The 19,930-nt window shown below is 35.3% G+C and overlaps 1 protein-coding gene across 17 annotated transcripts in view; it reads left to right on the top strand.

The window, feature by feature from the left end:
• The window catches only part of SOX6 (SRY-box transcription factor 6), a 398,531-nt gene that overhangs the window by 271,459 nt on the left and 107,142 nt on the right, over window positions 1-19,930 (top strand). For 11 of the 17 annotated variants that reach the window (XM_042959663.1, XM_042959667.1, XM_015537979.2 and 8 more), the window contains 2 exons: window positions 7,891-7,970; window positions 9,443-9,565. In XM_042959663.1, the coding sequence (XP_042815597.1) occupies window positions 7,891-7,970; window positions 9,443-9,565 (203 nt within the window). The remainder of the gene's footprint in view (window positions 1-7,890; window positions 7,971-9,442; window positions 9,566-19,930) is intronic. The other 6 variants (XM_042959670.1, XM_042959669.1, XM_042959665.1 and 3 more) reach the window with 1 other exon arrangement.

Here is a 19,930-nt window from a genome sequence, read left to right as displayed (position 1 = left end):
ACTCTCCCACTTCAGTAGGTTGCTAAGGAGGCTTGTGGCCTACAGGGATTGTGCAGTCTCAGGGAAATATCTATCAGATTAATATCTGTAGACATAGCTTTATTGAGTTTTAACCTTTAATTAATTTTTTTTATTGGTTCTCTAATTAGAGACGTCATTCTAGAAAGGAATTCATCAGGGCCCAGATCATACACCACAGAATTTTGGTTGTTTTGCTCTTTCACATTATGAAACTGAGAGACGCAGCATTCCAGGGCAAGATAAATGCATTTAAGTACCTATATTTGAGAAAATTAAAAGATTAAGCCCCTTTCATAGCTGGTGAGGTGTATGTCAGACAGGATTGAATTGCCTGCAAAATAAAAATAATGGATATCCTCCTTCATGCACCAGGGATGGTGCAGGTGACCCATGGACTTTGTGCAGTTGGGATTTTTAAAATAATTGCTGCTAGAGCAGCCATCCTTGGCTTTCTAGGAGATTCTGGGAGTAGAATCTCTGCCTGTTCCTGCCTTTGGCACCCACTTTTTAGTTATAATACAGTAGCTAAAGCCTCCTGAATACTTACTTTATGCCAAACACTGTGCTAAGTATTTTACACAGATTATTTTATTTAATTATTACTTGAACATGTCATTTAACCTTGCTGAGCCTCACATTTTTCTCATCTAAAAAATTTGTCCACTTCTCAGTGTGGGTGTAAAGATTAAATTTGTTAAAATGTATGAAAGTTCTTTGGAAACTCTAAAGCACTAGGTTTGGGGGTAAAATCTAAGTAAATTTAACAACACTAAACTACATCCTTATCCATTAGAAGTATCCAAAAGTATCCCTCTGCCTGGTGACCACAAATAATTTTACAAGTATACCTAATGCTTCTTTTAGAAAAAATTATGGTGAAATATACATAATATTTAATATTTTAACCATTTATAAATATGCAACATAATGATATTAATATATCTGCAATGTTGTATAACCATCACCACTATCTCTACCCAAACCTTTTAACATCTGCAACGAAAACTTTGTGTCCATTAAACAATAACTCCCCCTATTCCCCTCGTAACCTCTATTTTACTATCTTTCTCTATGAATTTGCCTATTCTAGATACTTCATGTAAGTTGAAACCAGACAATATTTGTTCTTCTACGTCTGGCTTATTTCACTAAACATAATGTGTTTAAGGTTCATCCATATTGCAAAGAGCCAGTTTTCCCAGCGCTATTTGTTGAAAAGATGTTCTTTCCTCATTGAATATCCTTGGCACTCTTGTCAAAAATCAATACACCATGTATATTTCAGGGCCCTCTAATCTGTTTCATTGGTGTGTATATCTGTTCTTATGCCAGTACCATACTGTTTTAATTACTGTACCTTTGTAGTGAATTTTGAAATCAGGAATCATGAGTCTTCCAACTTTATTCCTTTTCAAGATTGTTTTGGCTATTGGGAGCCCTTACAATTCTGTATAAGTTTGAGGATTGGCTTTTCCATTTCTGTGATAAAGATTTTTGGAATTTTGATAGATATTTCACTGTGTCTGTTGATTGCTTTGGATAGTATTGATATCTTAACAATGTTAAGTCTTCCTATTGATGAACATTTCCATTAATATAAGTCTTTTAAAAATTTTCTCAGCAATGTTTTATAGCTTTCAGTGTACAAGACTTTCATGTCCTTTGTTAGATTTATTCCTAAGTATTTAATTATTTTAGATGCTATTATAAATAGAAAGGGTTTCTTAATTTTCTTTTGGATTGCTTATTGCTGGTATATAGACAGACAAGTGATTTGTGTGTGTTAATCTCACAAGATTGCAACTTTTGCTAAATTTGCTTATTAGCTCTAGTAGCTTTCTTGTGGATTCTTTAGAGTTTTCCATATGTAGGATCATGTCATATGCAAATAGAGATAGTTTTACCTCTTCCCTACCAATTTTGATGCCTTTTGTCCTCCCTCTTTTCCCTCACCTCCCCCCCCCCAGTCCCCCACCTTTTGCTTGTCTAATAGTGCTGGGTTGAACTTCCAGTATAATGTTGTATAGCCGTGAAAGCAGGCATCATTATCTCGTTCCTGATCTTAGAGGGAAAGCTTTTCAGTCTTTTGCCATTGAGTATGATGTTAGCTGTGGATTTTTCATAAATATCCTTTATCATGTTGAGGAACTTGCCCTCTACTCCTAAATTTCTAAGAGTTTTTATCCTGAAAGGGTGTTGGATTTTGTCAAATGCCTTTTCTGCATCGATTGAGATAATCATGTGAATTTCTTCCCCTTTGTTCTATTAATGTGATGTATTACATTGATTTTTTTGTGTGTTGAACCACTTTTGCATTCCTGGGATAAATCCTGCTTTGTCATGGTGAATAATCCTTTTAATGTGCTGTTGGATTCAATATGCTAATGTTTTGTTGAGAATTTTATATCTATATGTGTAAAAGATATTAGTCTGTAATTTTCTTTTCTGTGGTGTCTTACCTGGATTTGGTATCAAGGTAATGTTGGCCTCAGTATCATATAGGTAGGAAGTGTTTCCTTTTCTTCAATTTTTTAAAGGTTTTGGGAAGAATTCATGTTAATTTTTCTCAAATGTTGGAGAATTTACTAGTACAGCTATCTGGTCCAGGACTTCTCTTTGTTGAGAAGTTTTGTTTACTGACTCAATCTCTTTACTTGTTATTGGTCTGTTGAAATTTTCTATTTCTTCTTGAGTCAGTTTAGGTAATATGTGTGTTTCAAGAAATTTGTCCACCTCTTCTAGATTGTGTAATATTTCAGTATAAAATTGTTACCCAGTGCTTCTTATTAATTCCTTTGTTTCAGTTAGCATTTACTGAATACCATTTATTTGTATATATATGTGGGAGTATACATGTATATGCGTGTATATGTGTATATGAATATATGTATTCTCATTTAATTTCTTAACCACTCTAAGATGTAGGTAGCATTATGACTATTTTTTTTAAAGAAAAAAATACTAATAGTCAAATAAGTTGATTAACTTTTCTAAGCTTTCCCATCTAGAAATTAGTGAAGATAATTTCTAGAAATTAGTGAAGATAATTCTGAAGTGAATTCAGACTGAAGTTCTCTGATTTGATATTTTATACTCTCGCAGACATGGCTTAAATGGATATGATATTAAGAAAAGTCAAACTCTTTATTTGATGTGGAAAATATGTGACTTATATATATGAATTTATCCAAGTGATATTTTGTATTACTCGGTGTTTCCACGTCTTCCAGAATATGTAAAGCTGAGGTATATAACCACTATTGCTGGAATACTTGATTAATTAAATTTATCTACTTGAAATCAAGGCAGTATCCAAGGTTCTTCAGATTAGTAATTTCTTATTTATTTATTTATTTATTTATGCATGTATCTATGTGTTTATTTATTTCTGAGAGCATGCATTCACCAGCGTGAATGGAGGAGGGGCAGAGAGACAAGGAGAGAGAGAATCCCAAGCAGACTCCCAGCTCTTGAAGCCTGATGGCTGAGGGTGGTAGGGGAAACTAGATATCAAGAACTGTGAGAACATGACCTAAGCCTAAATCGAGAGTTGGACGCCTAACCCAATGAGCCACCTAGACACCCCGTAATTTCATTTTTATTTATTTGTTTATTGAGAGAGAGAGAGAGCGCATGCACGAGCAGGGAAGAGGGGCAGAGGGAGAGAGAGAATCTTAAGCATATTCCATACTTTGTGCAGAGAGTCCAACACAGGGTTCTATTGCATGACTGTGAGATCATAACCTGAGCCAAAATCGAGAGTGGGATGCTTAACCAACTGAGCTATCCAGGAGCCCTTGTAATTTCATTTCTAAGAGTGTTGAGGTCCAAGGAAAAAATATGCACATCCACGTAAACTAACCTAGTTTTTGGAGATCAAGATTATTTTAACTATGCCTCCGTTATATACAGAGGCTATATCGTTGGTGAACTATTTTAAGGCATGAACTTTGAGTTGATATTTTAAGTTGATTTCTTGTAACAGGTGGATTTATATCAGTTTATCCACATTCACTTATTTAATTGCTATTGTGACAAATTCCATGGATTTTCATATAATTGGTCAGTAGTCTGGATGTATCAATAAAATAAGTGAAGAAATTAAGATTGATTCTTAATTCTTATCTTCTTTAAAGGTATGAAAAACAATTCACATGTTCTTAGAAAATGCCCTGGGATCAAGACTTTTCTCATCATTGATCTATTGTTTGGTGAATAGAGGAGAAATTTAGCAAGACCAATAAGAGCATGGTGATCTCCACAATAGATACTGTTACCCATACCATTTTTTAAAAAATTTTTGTCCAGAACAAATTGATGGTGCCATTTTATTTTTAGGATTTCTAACTGTGTCATTCATTACCTGCTAACTTTTCCTGCAGTATGATGCCTCACAGAGATAAATGCAGATTGATGATGGAATTCTTTCAGAATATAGAGGAGTTGTAATATTTCGCTATTCTGAATATGGACATCCAGTCAAGATGCAAAGTGGCATGTCCAAGTCTGGACTGGTGGTTGTGATTGAAATATTTCCCTATTGTAGCAAGAATGAGGATAACTTATAAAAGTGGGATCTACCTATCAGTTGTTTGGAAACTCAAATAATTTACCATTATCCTATGATACCACCACACAATAATCTTTAAGGTAGTTAGGGGTGTGTGGTGTATTTTTCTTCTGTATTGGAGGGTGGAAAATGAAGTTTGAGACTTTGAGCCAATTACTGAAGAGTCCTTGAATCTTGTCTTCTAGGTTAATGTATTTTTTCCTCTCGACTCCTTCCAACCTCTCCAAGTGATTTCTTCAGTAGGTTAATTCTGAAGTTAATATCCCAGGAGACCTTGTCGTTCTGAAGAATCAAAGTAAATGGACAGGATTTTACCCATGAGAGTTTTGACTCTTTCATAAAAGTGAAATTTGTATTTGAATTACAGAAACTAGGAATATTCTTGCAGGAGATAGCATGAGTCTAATGGGTCCTAGGTTCTTAGTATAAGTTCTGCCTTCTCCTGTGTTTAAGTTTTCATAAGTTTTGGCTACATTTCACTTTCCTTGAATTTTTTTTAAAAAATGTACTTTCTCTCATTCATGGACTCTTGCTGTAGAGCTGGTTTGGTTCTGAAGGAATGTTGCCTATTGTGACAAGTGAAACTAATGTCAGGCACATTTTCCATAGGTTTTATTTGTTCTGTAATCTTCAGATGAAAATAGTCAGTTGAAAATTCTAGAAGGCTGGAAAGATGAATTTACAGAATGGGCATTATTTGCCAGATTGGCTCTTAGAGGTTGTCTTTTTTATGCTGGAGGTAGCAAGGGCCAGATTACAGTAGTACCTAAAGCCAACCTGTTCCAACAGGCTTCATCTTCCTTTGTACAAATTTAAAAAGAATGGATCCTCACGCAAGCATTTCAAATCCAGAGACAAATTTGAAAAAAATTGCTACAACATGTTGACTGATTCCTTGCCAAGTCAGCCACTGAGAACTTTTACTTGACCGACTCTTACAAAGAGAAAATTAAAGGGGTGGGGGTGAAGCACATAACTTTGTTATTAAAAAATTAAACTTTGCAATACCCTAAATCCCTCTCCCTCTTAACATTTTTTCTCTGCTACTTTTAACCCCCTTCTCTTCTTCCCCCTTATCTTCTCCCTCTCCTGCCTTTCCCTTTTTCTCTTTCTTCTAATCATTCTCTGTAATATGCTCTGTTGCTCTAATGTATTCATTTTTACTTTTAGTATTGATACAGTGATGTGTTCTGGAGAAATAGCTTTCCAAAGATTATATTCAGATATACAGATTCAAACCGGCAGAAAGGTTAAGAACATTTTTAAAATATGCTTGTCAGCAGTGGAAAGAAAGCTGTTTGTAGCCAGCAGGTGAGCTGGAGAGTACTACAGGGTGTGGTAGAGATAGTAATAAATTAACTGGCAAGCCAAAAACTATAAAAAAAAAAATCAGCTATTTCATAGCATAGAAGCATGACAGCTATGAAAAAAGGAGTGCCCCAGGGAATTCTTTTAGAGTTTGATTTTTTTAAATATGTTTGACATGAAAAATGTTTTAGTACAAATAAAGCAACTGGTATTAAACTTACAGGGAGGGGGGTTGTGGTTTCGAGTTAGTATGAATAATGCATGATATTTAAAGAAAGAACAGCTCTAAAATGTTCCGGGAGGCAGTCCATGTTGATGGTTGGAATGGTGATTTTTTTTTCTCCTATTTTTGAAGCATCATTAATTCAGTATCGTTTTGTGATTTTTTTTTGAACCTGATAAGATATCAACCAAAGAAATACTATTTGACTTAAATTAGGACATTCTTTCTTCAGATAATTTAGTTTAAATATCAAGAAGATCAGCAGAATTATTTAAGCATAAAGCGACAGTCATTTACTATAAAAAATAATTTGGCCTAGTTATCCTTTTTAAAAAGCTCATGTAGCCCTGCAAACCAAAATCAGCCTCATGGAAGGGGAAAAACAAGATCAGATATTTTGAACATTACTCCATAGGAGACCAGCACAATATAGTGTGAGTGAATGCATTGTAGCAGTGCTCCATATGCAATCAGAAGCCAATTGTTACTGGACTGTGTACAAGCACACACTGTGCTCAATGGTCTGATGAGGTATTATGGATATGATGCAAAGAGACTGTGTAGATTAGAAGCTCACAATTTGTTAAAAGTGAAAGCAACTTAACATTTACATTGGGCCAGCTGAGTAGCACTTCATGTGGCAAGCAGGATGAGTTCCAGGGAACCGGGAGCGCCAGGAAGGCTCCAGGTATCAGTGTCCATGCAGAAAAAAGAGATTTTATTGCTTTCCAATTGACTACCTTTATTACTGTGATTCTTTCTACACTCTCTCTTCATTATTACATTCAGCTTTCGGTGTGGAAAAGTTCATGCAAAACAGCATGATTATTACAAATGTCAAAAATGTGTGGAGGAACAGCCTATTAAAATATAGCCTAGAGATAGTACATAACACTGACTTTAAATAAGTAGCTGCAGCCAAAGTGATACTCCATTAAATCACTGATATTGTGTCATTTATCCACAAGTATTAATTTTGACTTCAGTTACCACTATCACAATACATTCTTCATTACTTTCTCTTGGTTCTTCACGTCGCTGCACACAGTCTGTGTTCTCAGGTCGCAGAAAGTGTTTTATTACCCTTCTCAGGAGTGGTATGGAGTAAGACATTAAGATGTAGCCTTGATCTCAGCTGGACCATGTTCAATCTCTACCAGACCTTTAGTACAAACATCCCATGTAGAATATGGTTTCCACTCTCTTTGCGATACCAGGCACTTCATAGAATGTTGGCAGATAAGATTAGCTTCCTACTCACCCCATCAAATGAAAGAAGTTGCATCTTTAAAATTTTTTTTCTTTATTTTTTATAAAATAAAGTTTGGGGCTATGGACAGTCAATAGCTCATGATCTTTTTTGGACTCTAATACTCTGCCTTGCCTACCAAGCCAAAACTTTTTGTTGTTCTAACATAAAAACCTTAATACTTTCTCAGTGAACTGTCAGCCTGGCTTTAAGATATTTTTTTACTCTTAAAAAAATGATGTATTACAAGATTTGTAATGGAGTGAACATGCTTGAATTGCACATTTAATTTTTTCAACATCACATTCATGTTTTGCCAGTTTGCCTACCAGCTATCTGTTAACAAAAAGTTCCAAGGCAGCACTGCAAGTCTATGCCCAACTAAGCCTTTTGTTTCTGCAGATGTTTGGGCTTAGAGCAATGTTGTAAAGCTCAGGCAATCCAAGAACCATGTTTGTACTTGTCTGCTGCTATTCCCTGTGCATTGTCTAAACCTGTATGCATTGTTCTTTCCGACAGGTGATAACTACCCTGTACAGTTCATTTCATCAACAATGGCAGCTGCTGCTACTTCTGGACTCAGCCCTTTACAGCTCCAGGTAAGTGACAGAAGAAAAAACTGTGGGATACAAGCCAGTTCCTTAGTGGAAAACTGCTAACCAGCTGTATGCTAAATAATGGCCTGAGTGTTAAAAAATTTTTAAGCATAGCCTAGAAGGATTAACACCTTGTGTACTTACTGTACTGAAAATAGGAGAGGAAACTGCCAATTTCAGTATTTTTAAAGGAAAAATGATATTATGACTTAGTACTCTGTATTTTCTATCAAGTGAGTTAATGGTTTTACAAATTTTTATTGCTGGTTGCTTTTGGATATGTCAGCTTTTTCCTTATCAATTTTCCATCCATGTCTCCATTTATGTCCTGACTATCTTTTACACATAAACATCAAAGCAGAAAACAATGTTGGGTATTTTACTTCTTGTAGCTTACAGAATAGGGAGTTATTATCAAATTACCTTAACTATTTTATGTAAACATATTGCTCTAGAAATGTGTACCCTCATTCTCATTTTTATCTTCATGCCAAGTTGAAAGTCTGGGCATGGTATCTGACCAAGTTCTGGATTAGGGTTCTTTACTTATATGCTAAGCTTGTGAAGAAAGTGTTTTGGAAGGTGGATAAAAAAACATTTGTACTTTATCTTCTTCACAATAAAGTGAGGGGTTTACAACAGGACCAGGTGATCTTTACATCCTTCTAACACTGCCATTTTAATGGGACGTTGACTTTAAATGTGAATACATATTTTAACAAAAAAAACAATGATATCATTGAAATAATGGTTAAACTTTCAGTATTTGAACATTTAGAAAATACATGATAGTGAAGAACTTGAATTTCAGTACAGTGGAAAGTTTAAAGATAGTCTTTTATTCTTTTAATTTACTCTGATTATTTTTGAATTTTCTTACCAGGAATAGCATCTGGCTAGGCATTTTTTTTTTTCTTCTTTGCTATTCCCTTTATGGCTTGGATATAAGAGATGCGCAAATATTTTGCCATGAGAAAACATCATTGTGAGCATTTTAAATTAGGTCTGCAAATAAATAATTTTTGCAGTCGTCTGAGTTTTTGTCATAAGCCTCATCCTGTAAGCCTTGCTGATGTTACCTATTATGGACAGCCTACCAGAGCTAGGAATTTTGCCTAACAGTATCAGCAACCCACCTCTCTTCCAAAACTTTACCTTCCCCACTGCTAACACTGGAACTGCAGTTAGAAAAACCTAAACGGAAACCTCACTTGTAATAAACCTAATCTGTTTCTCCTTTTCCCATAGCTATGCTATAGAATGTCTTCTTGAGTCAGAGGCAGAAGTATGAAACCAGTACCATTGCTTGGTCCTATAACAAAGTTCCTATGAAAGAGAGTGTCTGGGTCCTAAGCCTTCTACTTTCTATTCTTTGGTGTGGTCAGTATCCTGGATTTAGAAATATGTGTTCTGTTTCATGAGTTCTGACAGTATGTTTTGTCTTTTTTTTTTTTTCTGAATATGCTACTAAACAGAAGGGTCATGTCTCCCACCCACAAATTAACCCAAGGCTAAAGGGCCTAAGTGACCGTTTTGGCAGGAGTTTGGACACCTTTGAACATGGTGGTGGCCACTCTTACAACCACAAACAGATTGAGGTATGAATGCTTCCATTGGTGCTTGATTGGGTGGGGGACTGGATTGTTCAGTCATATTCTAGGCATTTTTCTTTTTTTAAGTGGCAAACACTCAACCTAAACACTGAAACGTGACCTTTCCCTTTTTCTTATTCCTGAGGAGGCTCATTTTTGCTCCTTTTCTTTCAAAGAAAAAGGCAAGGCCCAGACCAATGCCCCTAATGACCTAGGTTGTTTACTGCTATATATTTAGGTAAATTCTTTACAAGTGCCTTCAAAACCATTGCCCTTTCCCTTACTTTTTTGTTCCTTTTAAGTATAGTGTAGTATAGAGTTTAAAAATACTTAAACATTTAAAAAATCTCATCTGACCATATAACATGCTGCAAAGTTGATAAAATATAATTCTGCTTGTATAGACAAAACAACAGAGGCTCAGAGAGACCAAGGCTGCACAATATTCCCCGAGTTAGAGTTAGTACCTAGGATTCCTGACTCTGTCTAATTCAGGTTTCCAAATTTTGTTTTCTCTGGCTGAGGTAGGGCTGGGTGTCTGGGCCTGACTGGTTGCTTTTTGCCCCATTGACTTCTGTTGTGTCCCTTTCATATTTAACTTCCAAGAAAGCTCTTGGTTGTTTTTGTGGGATATTCTTACCACCTGGAGAAGATGGTTTTTATGGCTATTTTGAAAACCAAACCCTTTTCTGCCATAGGTGTCTACTCCTTCTTTATAATTTCATGCTGGATTTCTCTCTTATATCACTGGAGTTCCTCTCCAGGATTATCAGCTACTGAAGGGTTGCCAGTTATCTGTTTGAATTACACACACACACACACACACACACACACACACACACACATACATGCAAACGCATACACACGTGCACATACACACATGCATACACACACACATACACACACACACAAATTGAGACAGGCTACTCAGACTGAAACACACTATAACTTACTAGGTTAGATCTAATACTAAATTTTATATTCTAACCTAGGATGGGAAACTCAACTCAAAAAAAAGAAAAGAAAAGAAAAAAATTACATCTAGCAAAGTGACATATAAATGCAAGTCCTATTGGCTCTGGCAGTCTATATGTATCAAATACTATATAATAAATAGAGTATCCCTTTGGCATTATCTTCTCTGCTGCTTATGAAACTGTATTTTTGAAAAATAATAGAGAAGGCTCACTCCTAAGAAGAAAAAAGAGGACAAGATCAAAAGCCACCTTGGAAGTAGCCTGAGGAAGAGTTCCCAAGTTTGTGGCCTGCCTTCCTCTTTCCCTTTCACTTTGATATAAGAAGTATACGGGGGGGTTCCCACCCAGACATGACCAGGCATATACTGTCAAAGTATCTGCTATCTTATATAGAGTAAGAAGGGATTTCTTCTGTAAGGCTTTCTTTTGGCTATAGAGAAGGGGCTGTATTTCTGGACATTCTGAAGATCTACCAGGCCTGGGATTGCTAAAATGGAGAGAGAACTGCATATTAGGGACAAGACTTTCTGTGTGATGACAGTTAACAAGCTTACCCACTCAGGACAGATAGTTTGTTAAATGTTTAAGTGCTTGGATGAATGTGAAAGCAGGTGGTCCTGGCTCAAATTCAAGACTTCCTCCCTTTGACTTTTATTTTCGCTTGAGGTGTTGAGATCTAGCCCAGCAGCCTTTTTCTGGTAGCAGTTTGCTACCCAATCACTTCTTTTGCTAATTTTTCACTTAGATTGACTTCTCTCCCTGACACCATCACCGACCCCCAGTGCTGTCAAATCTGGCTTCTGTTGGGTTTCTGGAAATTATGATGTCATGTATATGAGTGCCAGATCTATGTAGTTCTGTAGCAACGCTGATCTAGAAGCACAACCTCTGCCATATGCCTGTCACTTTCATTAGGATAAATAGAGCCCCTTCGTGCAGGACCTCCTCAGACTTTGCCAACTTTGCCCATTTGAAAGTTTTCTGGATCTTTTTTATTATTCTCACTCTGTTTCTTTGCTTTCGTTTTTTGCACCTTCCCCCCTGCCCCCCTGCATGTCAGGAAACTCCTGCTCTGTTTGCTTATATGGTACACTGGTGAGAAAAGGCTGACCTTGTTTAAAAGGCAAGTTTCCCAAATTTGTCTGGTATGAGTATCTCATGTTTATTGGGACACCCACAAAAAGCACAGTAGACACACATATCTAAGCTACTCCAGACATTTGACATTTTAAATATTAAGCAAAAGTAGAGAGAATATTTAACAGTATCTGCTTTATTGATTTCGAAGTCTGCTTTCTTTTCTAATTCTCCCTTCCTTTGACAAGCAAAAATGTTACAACCCTGTTACCAATCACGGTTATGATAGACTGTTGATACTAAGGAAACATTACAATTATGTTAACTGATTTTATTTCTAAACAGAGATTCTTAGGAAGAAAAGCCCATAACATATACATGCCACCATCACCCTACCTCACCACTTTCGTATACATCTGGCTGCATTGCTCAGAACTGGTCCTCTCTACCTGATGTCACAGCTAATTTGTTCTTCGAAGGTTGTCACTTTTAACATTAATGAGCCTGGATAAATTTTAACAGCATTTATAGTTCTAGACGGAAAGCCTGAAATTTTCTTATCAAGTATAAAAAAGGTATTTAAAGTGGAAAGACCCTCCTTACATTAGCATATTACAGTTTTCTTTCTTTCTTTAAAATAAGGAAGATACAGGAAAGACTTTTCTTTTTTTTTCCTTTCTTTTCTTTTCTTTTCTTTTCCTTTTCCTTTTCCTTTTTCTTTTTCTTTCTTTCTTTCTTTCTTTTTTTGGTCCTCTGTGCTGATCTAAGGCATGGTTTTCTCTGCCTCAGGGGCACAATATTAGGAGAGAGAAGGCCGAAGAATGCTATTTTTAGTTGAACAGTTCAGCAGATGGAGGCATGAATACTCATATATCTGAAGGTTGAGGGGCTTGAACCATTAATTTTGATAATGTATTTAACCCTGGGAACAATCAGAAACTGTAACTCTAAGGTTACAGTGCTTTTGACCTTTAGAGAACAGAGGGCACTTGCTACAGTAAACAATATATTATATTGCTACTTATTCCAATTCTCTACCCGTATAAATTTCAGGACCAGTTGCCATTTGCTTTCCTCAGCTATGTTAGCATTGGTTCTTCAAGTACATCAAAAAGAATGTTAAGGGAGGGGGACCAGTATAATGAGGCAGTCATGTAAATATGGCCTTTAAATAGCTAAGATGTTAAATTGTTTCTGAAGAAATATTATCTCAGAATCTAAGCTCTGAGTTACTTCTTTTTTTTCCTTAATGAAAAAGTGGTTTTAATGTATCAATTAATTATATGTGGTTACTTTCAATATGATAGATCCTTAAAAGTAATTTTATTTTGTTTTGTTTTTAATTGGGAGTAATGTTGCTTCATAGATGTAGCTTATGTTAAATACAATCCCTACCATATCGTGCAAAGTGATACACCTGTCTCGTGCCTTCTTATTAAATGATGCATGCTTCTCTTTAGCAAATACAGCAGTTAAATATCACACAGCTTAAGAATTTCTAATTAAAATATCTCCACATGTCAGCATATTGGTAATGTATTATTTTAATCCATTTATTTTGTTTATGAAACAGTGACATATGTTTAGATTGTGAAATATATGAGCCTTAAAAATCACTTTATTGAAGAAAATTAATTCCTACAATACTGTCTCAGTAATGTGTTCACTCACCCAGTCAGTCACTGGCGGCCCTGCCAGTCTTAATGTTGGGTAGACGCACTTACCAGTTTTATCTGCATAATGGTCTTGGAAAGAAGCAATCACAGTTCTTTTTCTTAGTGCCAAATGATGGAGTTTTTCTTTCCTTTTTTTTTTTTTCTTTCTCATTAATTCACACCTGTCCCCCCAAAACACTTTTTGTGGCTTTTTTTTTTAATACAATGAAGGATGGGACTGAGTATATGTATAGGGTATTCTGAAAGACCAATCAAAATTAAAAACAAGCTAGTTACCTTTTCAAAGTTAGACATAGTAATTTGTTTGTCAGCAGGGATATGTTTGGGTCAGCCCTGAGATAAAGTGACTGTCAGCAGTTATTCCTACAAGACAAGTAATTTCACTCAATGTATTACTGACAGATTGCTCACTTCTGTGAATCACCAGTGAAAACAAACTTAATATTGTTACAGGCAGAGTTTCTGTCTTCATTAGCCTCAGAGAATGATTTTTATCGAGCATTCAAAGCCTACCAAGCTTTAGTTGGAACATATTTTAACAGACAAATTCTTATAATAATAGTATGGGTAGTAGCCTAAAATGAAAGGAATTAAATATGAAAATTTGAAAAATATCAATATAAGTACATCTTCACTTTTATTTGATGAGCATTATGTGTACTTTCGGGGAGATTTGAGGAAAGGAGTATAATTAGAGCCTTAAAATACTAGGAAAACCTATAAATCGTAAGTTACTCTTAAATGAAACTATTAAAGTCTTGCCAAGTTTGCAAAGATGGAGGAGAACAATTGAAGTTTTTGCAGAAGTAAATGCAAACACATATTTTATTTAAATGATATTGTCAATTTTCATGCTACAAATGGAACGTGAAGAAGTACCCATCAACCTTGAGAATGCTCTAATTCTATTTCAGTTCCAGCCTGAATCTTTATGATACTGTATTCAGATGCTCTTCTCTGGCTCATACCCTATTTTCTTGTTTGCAGTTGTAAACATGCCTCAGTGCTTTAGAGAAACAAGAGGGTGAGTTAGTTTTTCTGGGTAAGCTTGGGAGGTTGTGACTTCTAATAGAGAGTTGAATAAAGAGTTGATTAGAGTGACCTATTACTAGCTACCCAGTGGAGAAAAAGGAATGCACTGATTCAAAGCTTGTTTTGAGGATGCCAACCATGGAGTTGTGCTTTGAGGGGAAATGCTTGCTTTTCTCTTAATCAGCCTGCCTTCACCCCCTTTGACTTAAGAGTGTGATGGAACTCGGGAATACCATTACAACTGGGAGTAGATGAGCTGTGGACTAATGGAATGAACTCCGCTTTGGAATCAGAATCTTGAAAGAGTTTCCACTGTTACTTGCTATGTTGTCCTATACTGTTCTCTAATTGCCTTTTTTTTTTTGTAAAAGGGGGATAATAATCATTTTTCAGGTTTGTTGTGAATAGTAAGTGGGATAAGGTGTCATGTATTAGATTTCCAAAAAAAAAAAAAATCAGCAAAATAGGAAAACACTTTCCAACATTCCAATAAGCAATTTTATTCCACCTTTGCTGCCTGAAGTACTTCTGAGGGGCAGCTCCAATCTACTAGAATGTAAGTCACTGCATTCAGGGATTTGGTCTCTTTTGTTTACTGTTGAATCCCCAATATTGCCTGGCATAGCATTTGGTGAAATGAATGAATTAATGAATATCATCTTTGGTTGCTATCTGGGACCCAAGTTGCTCTGAAAACATTTTTCTTGGATATGTTCAGTCAGGTGCCCTGTTTTTAGTGAGGCCCTATTTCACATAAACAGATTTTTATTTTTAGGTATGCTCTTCAAAAACACCAGGTATCAAGTGAATCTTGACGGGGGTTAAAGAAATATAGGCAGGTCAAAGAAGGGTGCAGGGTGTCTGGGTGGCTCATTTGGTTAAGCGTCTGACTCTTGATTTCGCTCAGGTCATGATCTCATGGTTCTGAGATCCAGCCCCACGTTGGGCTCTGTGCTGACAGTGTGGAGCCTGCTTGGGATTCTCTCTATCCTTCTCTCTCTGCTCCTCCTCCCTCTTTCTCAAAAATAAAAAAGCTTTAAAAAAAGAAGGTGCAAAATATGAAGACATTTCCTAGTGTTTTGAAGTTGAACTTATATTCAGTGAAACAGAGTAAGTTTATACCTACCCACACATTGAAACATTGGGCAAACTGGATTTTCTTTTAGAAATGTGATTTTCAGTAGGTTTTAAGGTGATGCCTGAAAGTTGAGAAAGTATGGCTCTTCTCACATCCAAGCCCTGTTAATCACTGTGTTTAAGTTATGTGATTGATGGGATGCTCAGGTGTGCTCACAGAGATGGTTTACCAGGAGCCCAGAACCTTGGAATTAGAAAATTAGTGCAGTTCTCTATCTCTCTTAATGTAAGATTTCTACCAACATGCATTTAGCTCCAGCCTCACTAATTAATCTACTCAACAGGGAGCTCCCAGTGTGTGAATACTTGTATTTAAATAGACAGCTTGTAAGATGCAATGGTTTCTAAAATAGTGACAGGTATTTTTATTCCTCTTTTTACTTTTCACCAAACTGGAGTTTCAAAGTATTGTTTGGTTGGTATCATGTATTATGTATCTGTATGTGTGTATGTTATAAGGGGCTACCTGGGAAATCAGAAAGATGGCGTGATTCAGGATACATTGGGAGGTTTGAAAGCAAAACATTCTAGTGTTTTCAGAAATGCTTCACTCCAGTTTCCAATCATAGAATAAGTCAGGATATGCAACATTTAGGAAATTTAAATCAGAAAAAGATGTGGTGAAATATTTTGACATGTCAGGTAACAGAACAGACTGAGCAGGACAAAATTGTTTTTAAAAATCACCTTATTGAGGTATGATTGGCATACAAAAAGCTGCACGTATTTATTACATACAATTGGATGAGTTTGGAGATAAGTACACATCCATGAAACCATATCACAAACTATGCCATAAACATATTCATCACCCACTATTATTATTATTATTATTATTATCATTATTATTACCTTGTGTGATAGGAATATATGACATAAGATCTACCATCATAGTAAGTTTTTAAGTATACAGTACAGAATTCTGAACCATATGCTCTATGCTATATAGTAGATCTCTAACTGACACTTTGTGCTCTTTGACTAATACCTCCCATTCCCTCTTCCCCCACTCCTTTCAACCCCATTCTATTCTCTACCTCTGTGAGTCAGACTATTTTAGATTCCTCATGTAAGTCATATTACACAGTATTTGTCGTTCTGTGTCTGGTGTATTTAATTTAGCATAATGTCCTACAAGTTCATCCACACCATCACAAATGGCAGGATTTCCTCCTTTCTTAAGGCTAAATAATATTCCATTTTATGTATATACCACATTTTCTCTATCTAGTCATCCACCAATGGGCATTTAGGTTGCTTCCATACCTTGGCTATTGTGAATAATGCTTCAGTGAACATGGGAATGAAGATACCTCTTCGAGATTTTGATTTCAAGTGTTACATTTCAGTCTTTAATCCATTTCAAGTTAATTCTTATGTATGGTTTAAGATAGAGATCCAATTTAATTATTTTGCAAGTGGATATTCAGTTTTCCCAATACCATTTATTGAAAAACTATATGTTTTGAAATTAGGAAGCGTGATAGTTCCAACTTCATTCTTGTTGAAGATTGCTGTGGCTATTCAGGGTCTTTTGTGGTTACATATGAATTTTAGGGTTTTTTTTTTTTTTTCTGTTTTTGTAAAAAATGCCGTTAGGATTTTGATAGGGATTGCATTGAATCTGTAGATTGCTTTGGGTAGTGTGGGTATTTTAACAATATTAATTCTTCCAATCCAAAAATATTTTAATGATATTTTAATTAAAAGAGATTGAGAAGCTACAGTTGGATGGATTCCCCTAACAGACATGCCCCAGTGGAGGGACAAAACTGACCACTAGAGCTGGCACATAGTTAATACTACTCTGCCAATCTTCCTTTATCTTTTATTTGTAGAAAAGTTCATATGCTACAGACATGTATATTTGTGCAAATCCATCTAAACTGTAAGTTCACGGAAATTTATAACAATTTAAGCTCTCTACACTGATTTGAAACAATCGTGCTTTATTTTGACTGTTCTAGATTATTAGGATTAGGATATTAACTGGATTCTCTTACCTACCTACACACAAACTTCCAAGCCTAAATGGCACTAATAGTGGATTCTTTCCTAAATATAAATAAACCCAAAAATCTACTGTTACTCTACTGGTTGCTGTGTAGATTAAAAAAATCATTGTATATTCAATTTTTCATTGTTCCCTTATAATTGATGACATCAGTAGGGTCATCTTGAGTCAGACTGAGAGGAATTAATTTAGCTTTTTTTTTTTTTAGTTTTATAAATACCAATATCTTTATATTTATAATTATTAAATGTGGGGTTGGCCAAGTATTTGCATTTCCTTTTTATACACTAAAAAATGGAGGCAAAATAGAGCCAAATAAATTTCCCAAGACCTCCTTCCTTTTGGTCATTTGGTAAACTTAGGACTTAAATCAGAATTCTTTAATTCCAGGAAACTGCACTGAGTTCATTCCTCATTGCATATTTCTCTTATATCACCAGCTATGATACATGTAACCAAACTTTGATGTCGTAATATATAAATTAATCTAGACTATGATCCTTGGGTACCTTATCAGTAATGTCCCTAATGCTATTGACCTTGAGCAGTTATGAACTAAAACAAAAATAAATAAATGATTGATATGCATAAAAATGTTATTGCTTAAAATGTGTACATGTGTTGACTATCTCAAATTCTACAAAATGCAAACATACAGTATTCATTCAAAGCCCATTTGAAATAGAGTTGTTTTTAATCTAGAATATCCATTTTGGGGATATTTATCAAATTCTCATTCTAATTCATTTACTCATTTAAATTAAAGTAAGAATGAAGTATTACAGCTTTTTCTCTTTTAATTCTTACTACTCAAAATGACACTATTGCTTTGATTATGACTGTTTCAATGTGTTATTGTATCAAAATCTAAGGGGAGCTTATGAATGATCATGCTCAGGAAATTTGGAAAAGTTTGTATGAAAATTCAAACATAACAAATTTAATCATTCAACTATTCAACAAATAATTACTCAGTGCCTATTACATGCCAAGTATTATTCTAGACCAGTGACCCTCAGTGGGAGGCAATGTTGCCCCCTAGGGTTCAGTTGACAATGTCTGGACACAATATCATTTGTTATGACTTGGGGATGAGGGTGGAGATACTACTGGCATCTAGTGGGTAAAGCCTTTAGGGATGCTGCTGAATATCCTACAGTGGAGGGGAAAGCCCCCCACCCCAACCAACAAAAATTATCTGGTCTAAAATATCACTAGTGCTGAGTTTGAGAAAACCTGTTTTAGATATTGAGGAAATAGCAGTGAATAAAACAAAGTCCTTGCTCTCACGGAGTTTACATTCTAGTGGGGAAAGAGAAAATGCAGAAAGAAATGTATGATAAAGAGTTAGGATTGCAAATCTTACTTGTCTTAATGGAAATACCCTTCTTATGTGTCTACCTATACATCTGAACCTGGATGGGCAGATTTTTAAAAACAGACTTACTCGATTGTTTATCCTCAGCTTCGCTTTGGTCTTCAAGACTAAGAATTTTATTCCAGCAGTCACTTCTGGCGAGAACACTCACAATTCTCCTCAAGCTCATCTTTTCAACTGTATTAAGCACACCATATACTCTGACTTTCAGTAAAGGAATATTATTTCTGATTATAATAGTATATAAATAAGTCTGTCTTTCAGAGTGAAGTAAGTATGAAATTTGGTGAGGACCTGGGAATGTTCGTTAGTTTTTATGGATGCTATTTATGGAGATCCCATAGGATGAGTGGACTCATTCTTGGCAGGAAACCTGTATTTGATGTGTGAATTGGATGTTAACAAAGGAAACCTGAATTTCTTTCTAAAAACAAGACAAAACAGATATAAGAATAGTATGGATATTATTTATATGTATACAGATACACACATACAAACACACATATAATACATATTGTATTTTTTATAGTTTAATTGTATGTTATATACTATATTATTATATATTATATAATTATTAATTATATATTTAGGTTTTATAATAAGTGTGCTTTAATATTATCCCCATAGTTTAGAAGAAGAAAGTGAAGTTTCGATGGATCAAGTAACTTGAACCAGATTACTCATCTATTAAACAAAATAGGACCATAATAGATGGTTTAAGTGTGTTTTGACCAGGATTCTTTGCTTTAAACTCTGCTGACCGATATGTAGGAAGCACAGTCATTTAGATGCTTTCTTGCATAACTTATTCCCCTCTTACAATATTCAAGTGAATTAAATGTAATTTAATTAAATTACAAAAGGGGAAGATTTCAAAGTCAACATGACATTCTCAGAATCCCAGAGAGTTCATGTAGTTTCCAAATTTCCAGTTAGGTGGCCAGAAGAAACTTCAAGCCTAACAGAATTTAACAAGGATAAGAAGACCTATCATGAAATCTGAGTTATCTTATTTTGTAGTTTTCTTTTGAGGAAAATGCTTAGAATGTTTTTCCTGAATGCCACAGCTCTATTCTTCTG

The sequence above is a fragment of the Panthera tigris genome, chromosome D1, assembly GCF_018350195.1.
Source record: "Panthera tigris isolate Pti1 chromosome D1, P.tigris_Pti1_mat1.1, whole genome shotgun sequence".
NCBI lineage: Eukaryota > Metazoa > Chordata > Mammalia > Carnivora > Felidae > Panthera > Panthera tigris.
This window is presented reverse-complemented; position numbering and strand designations above follow the sequence as displayed.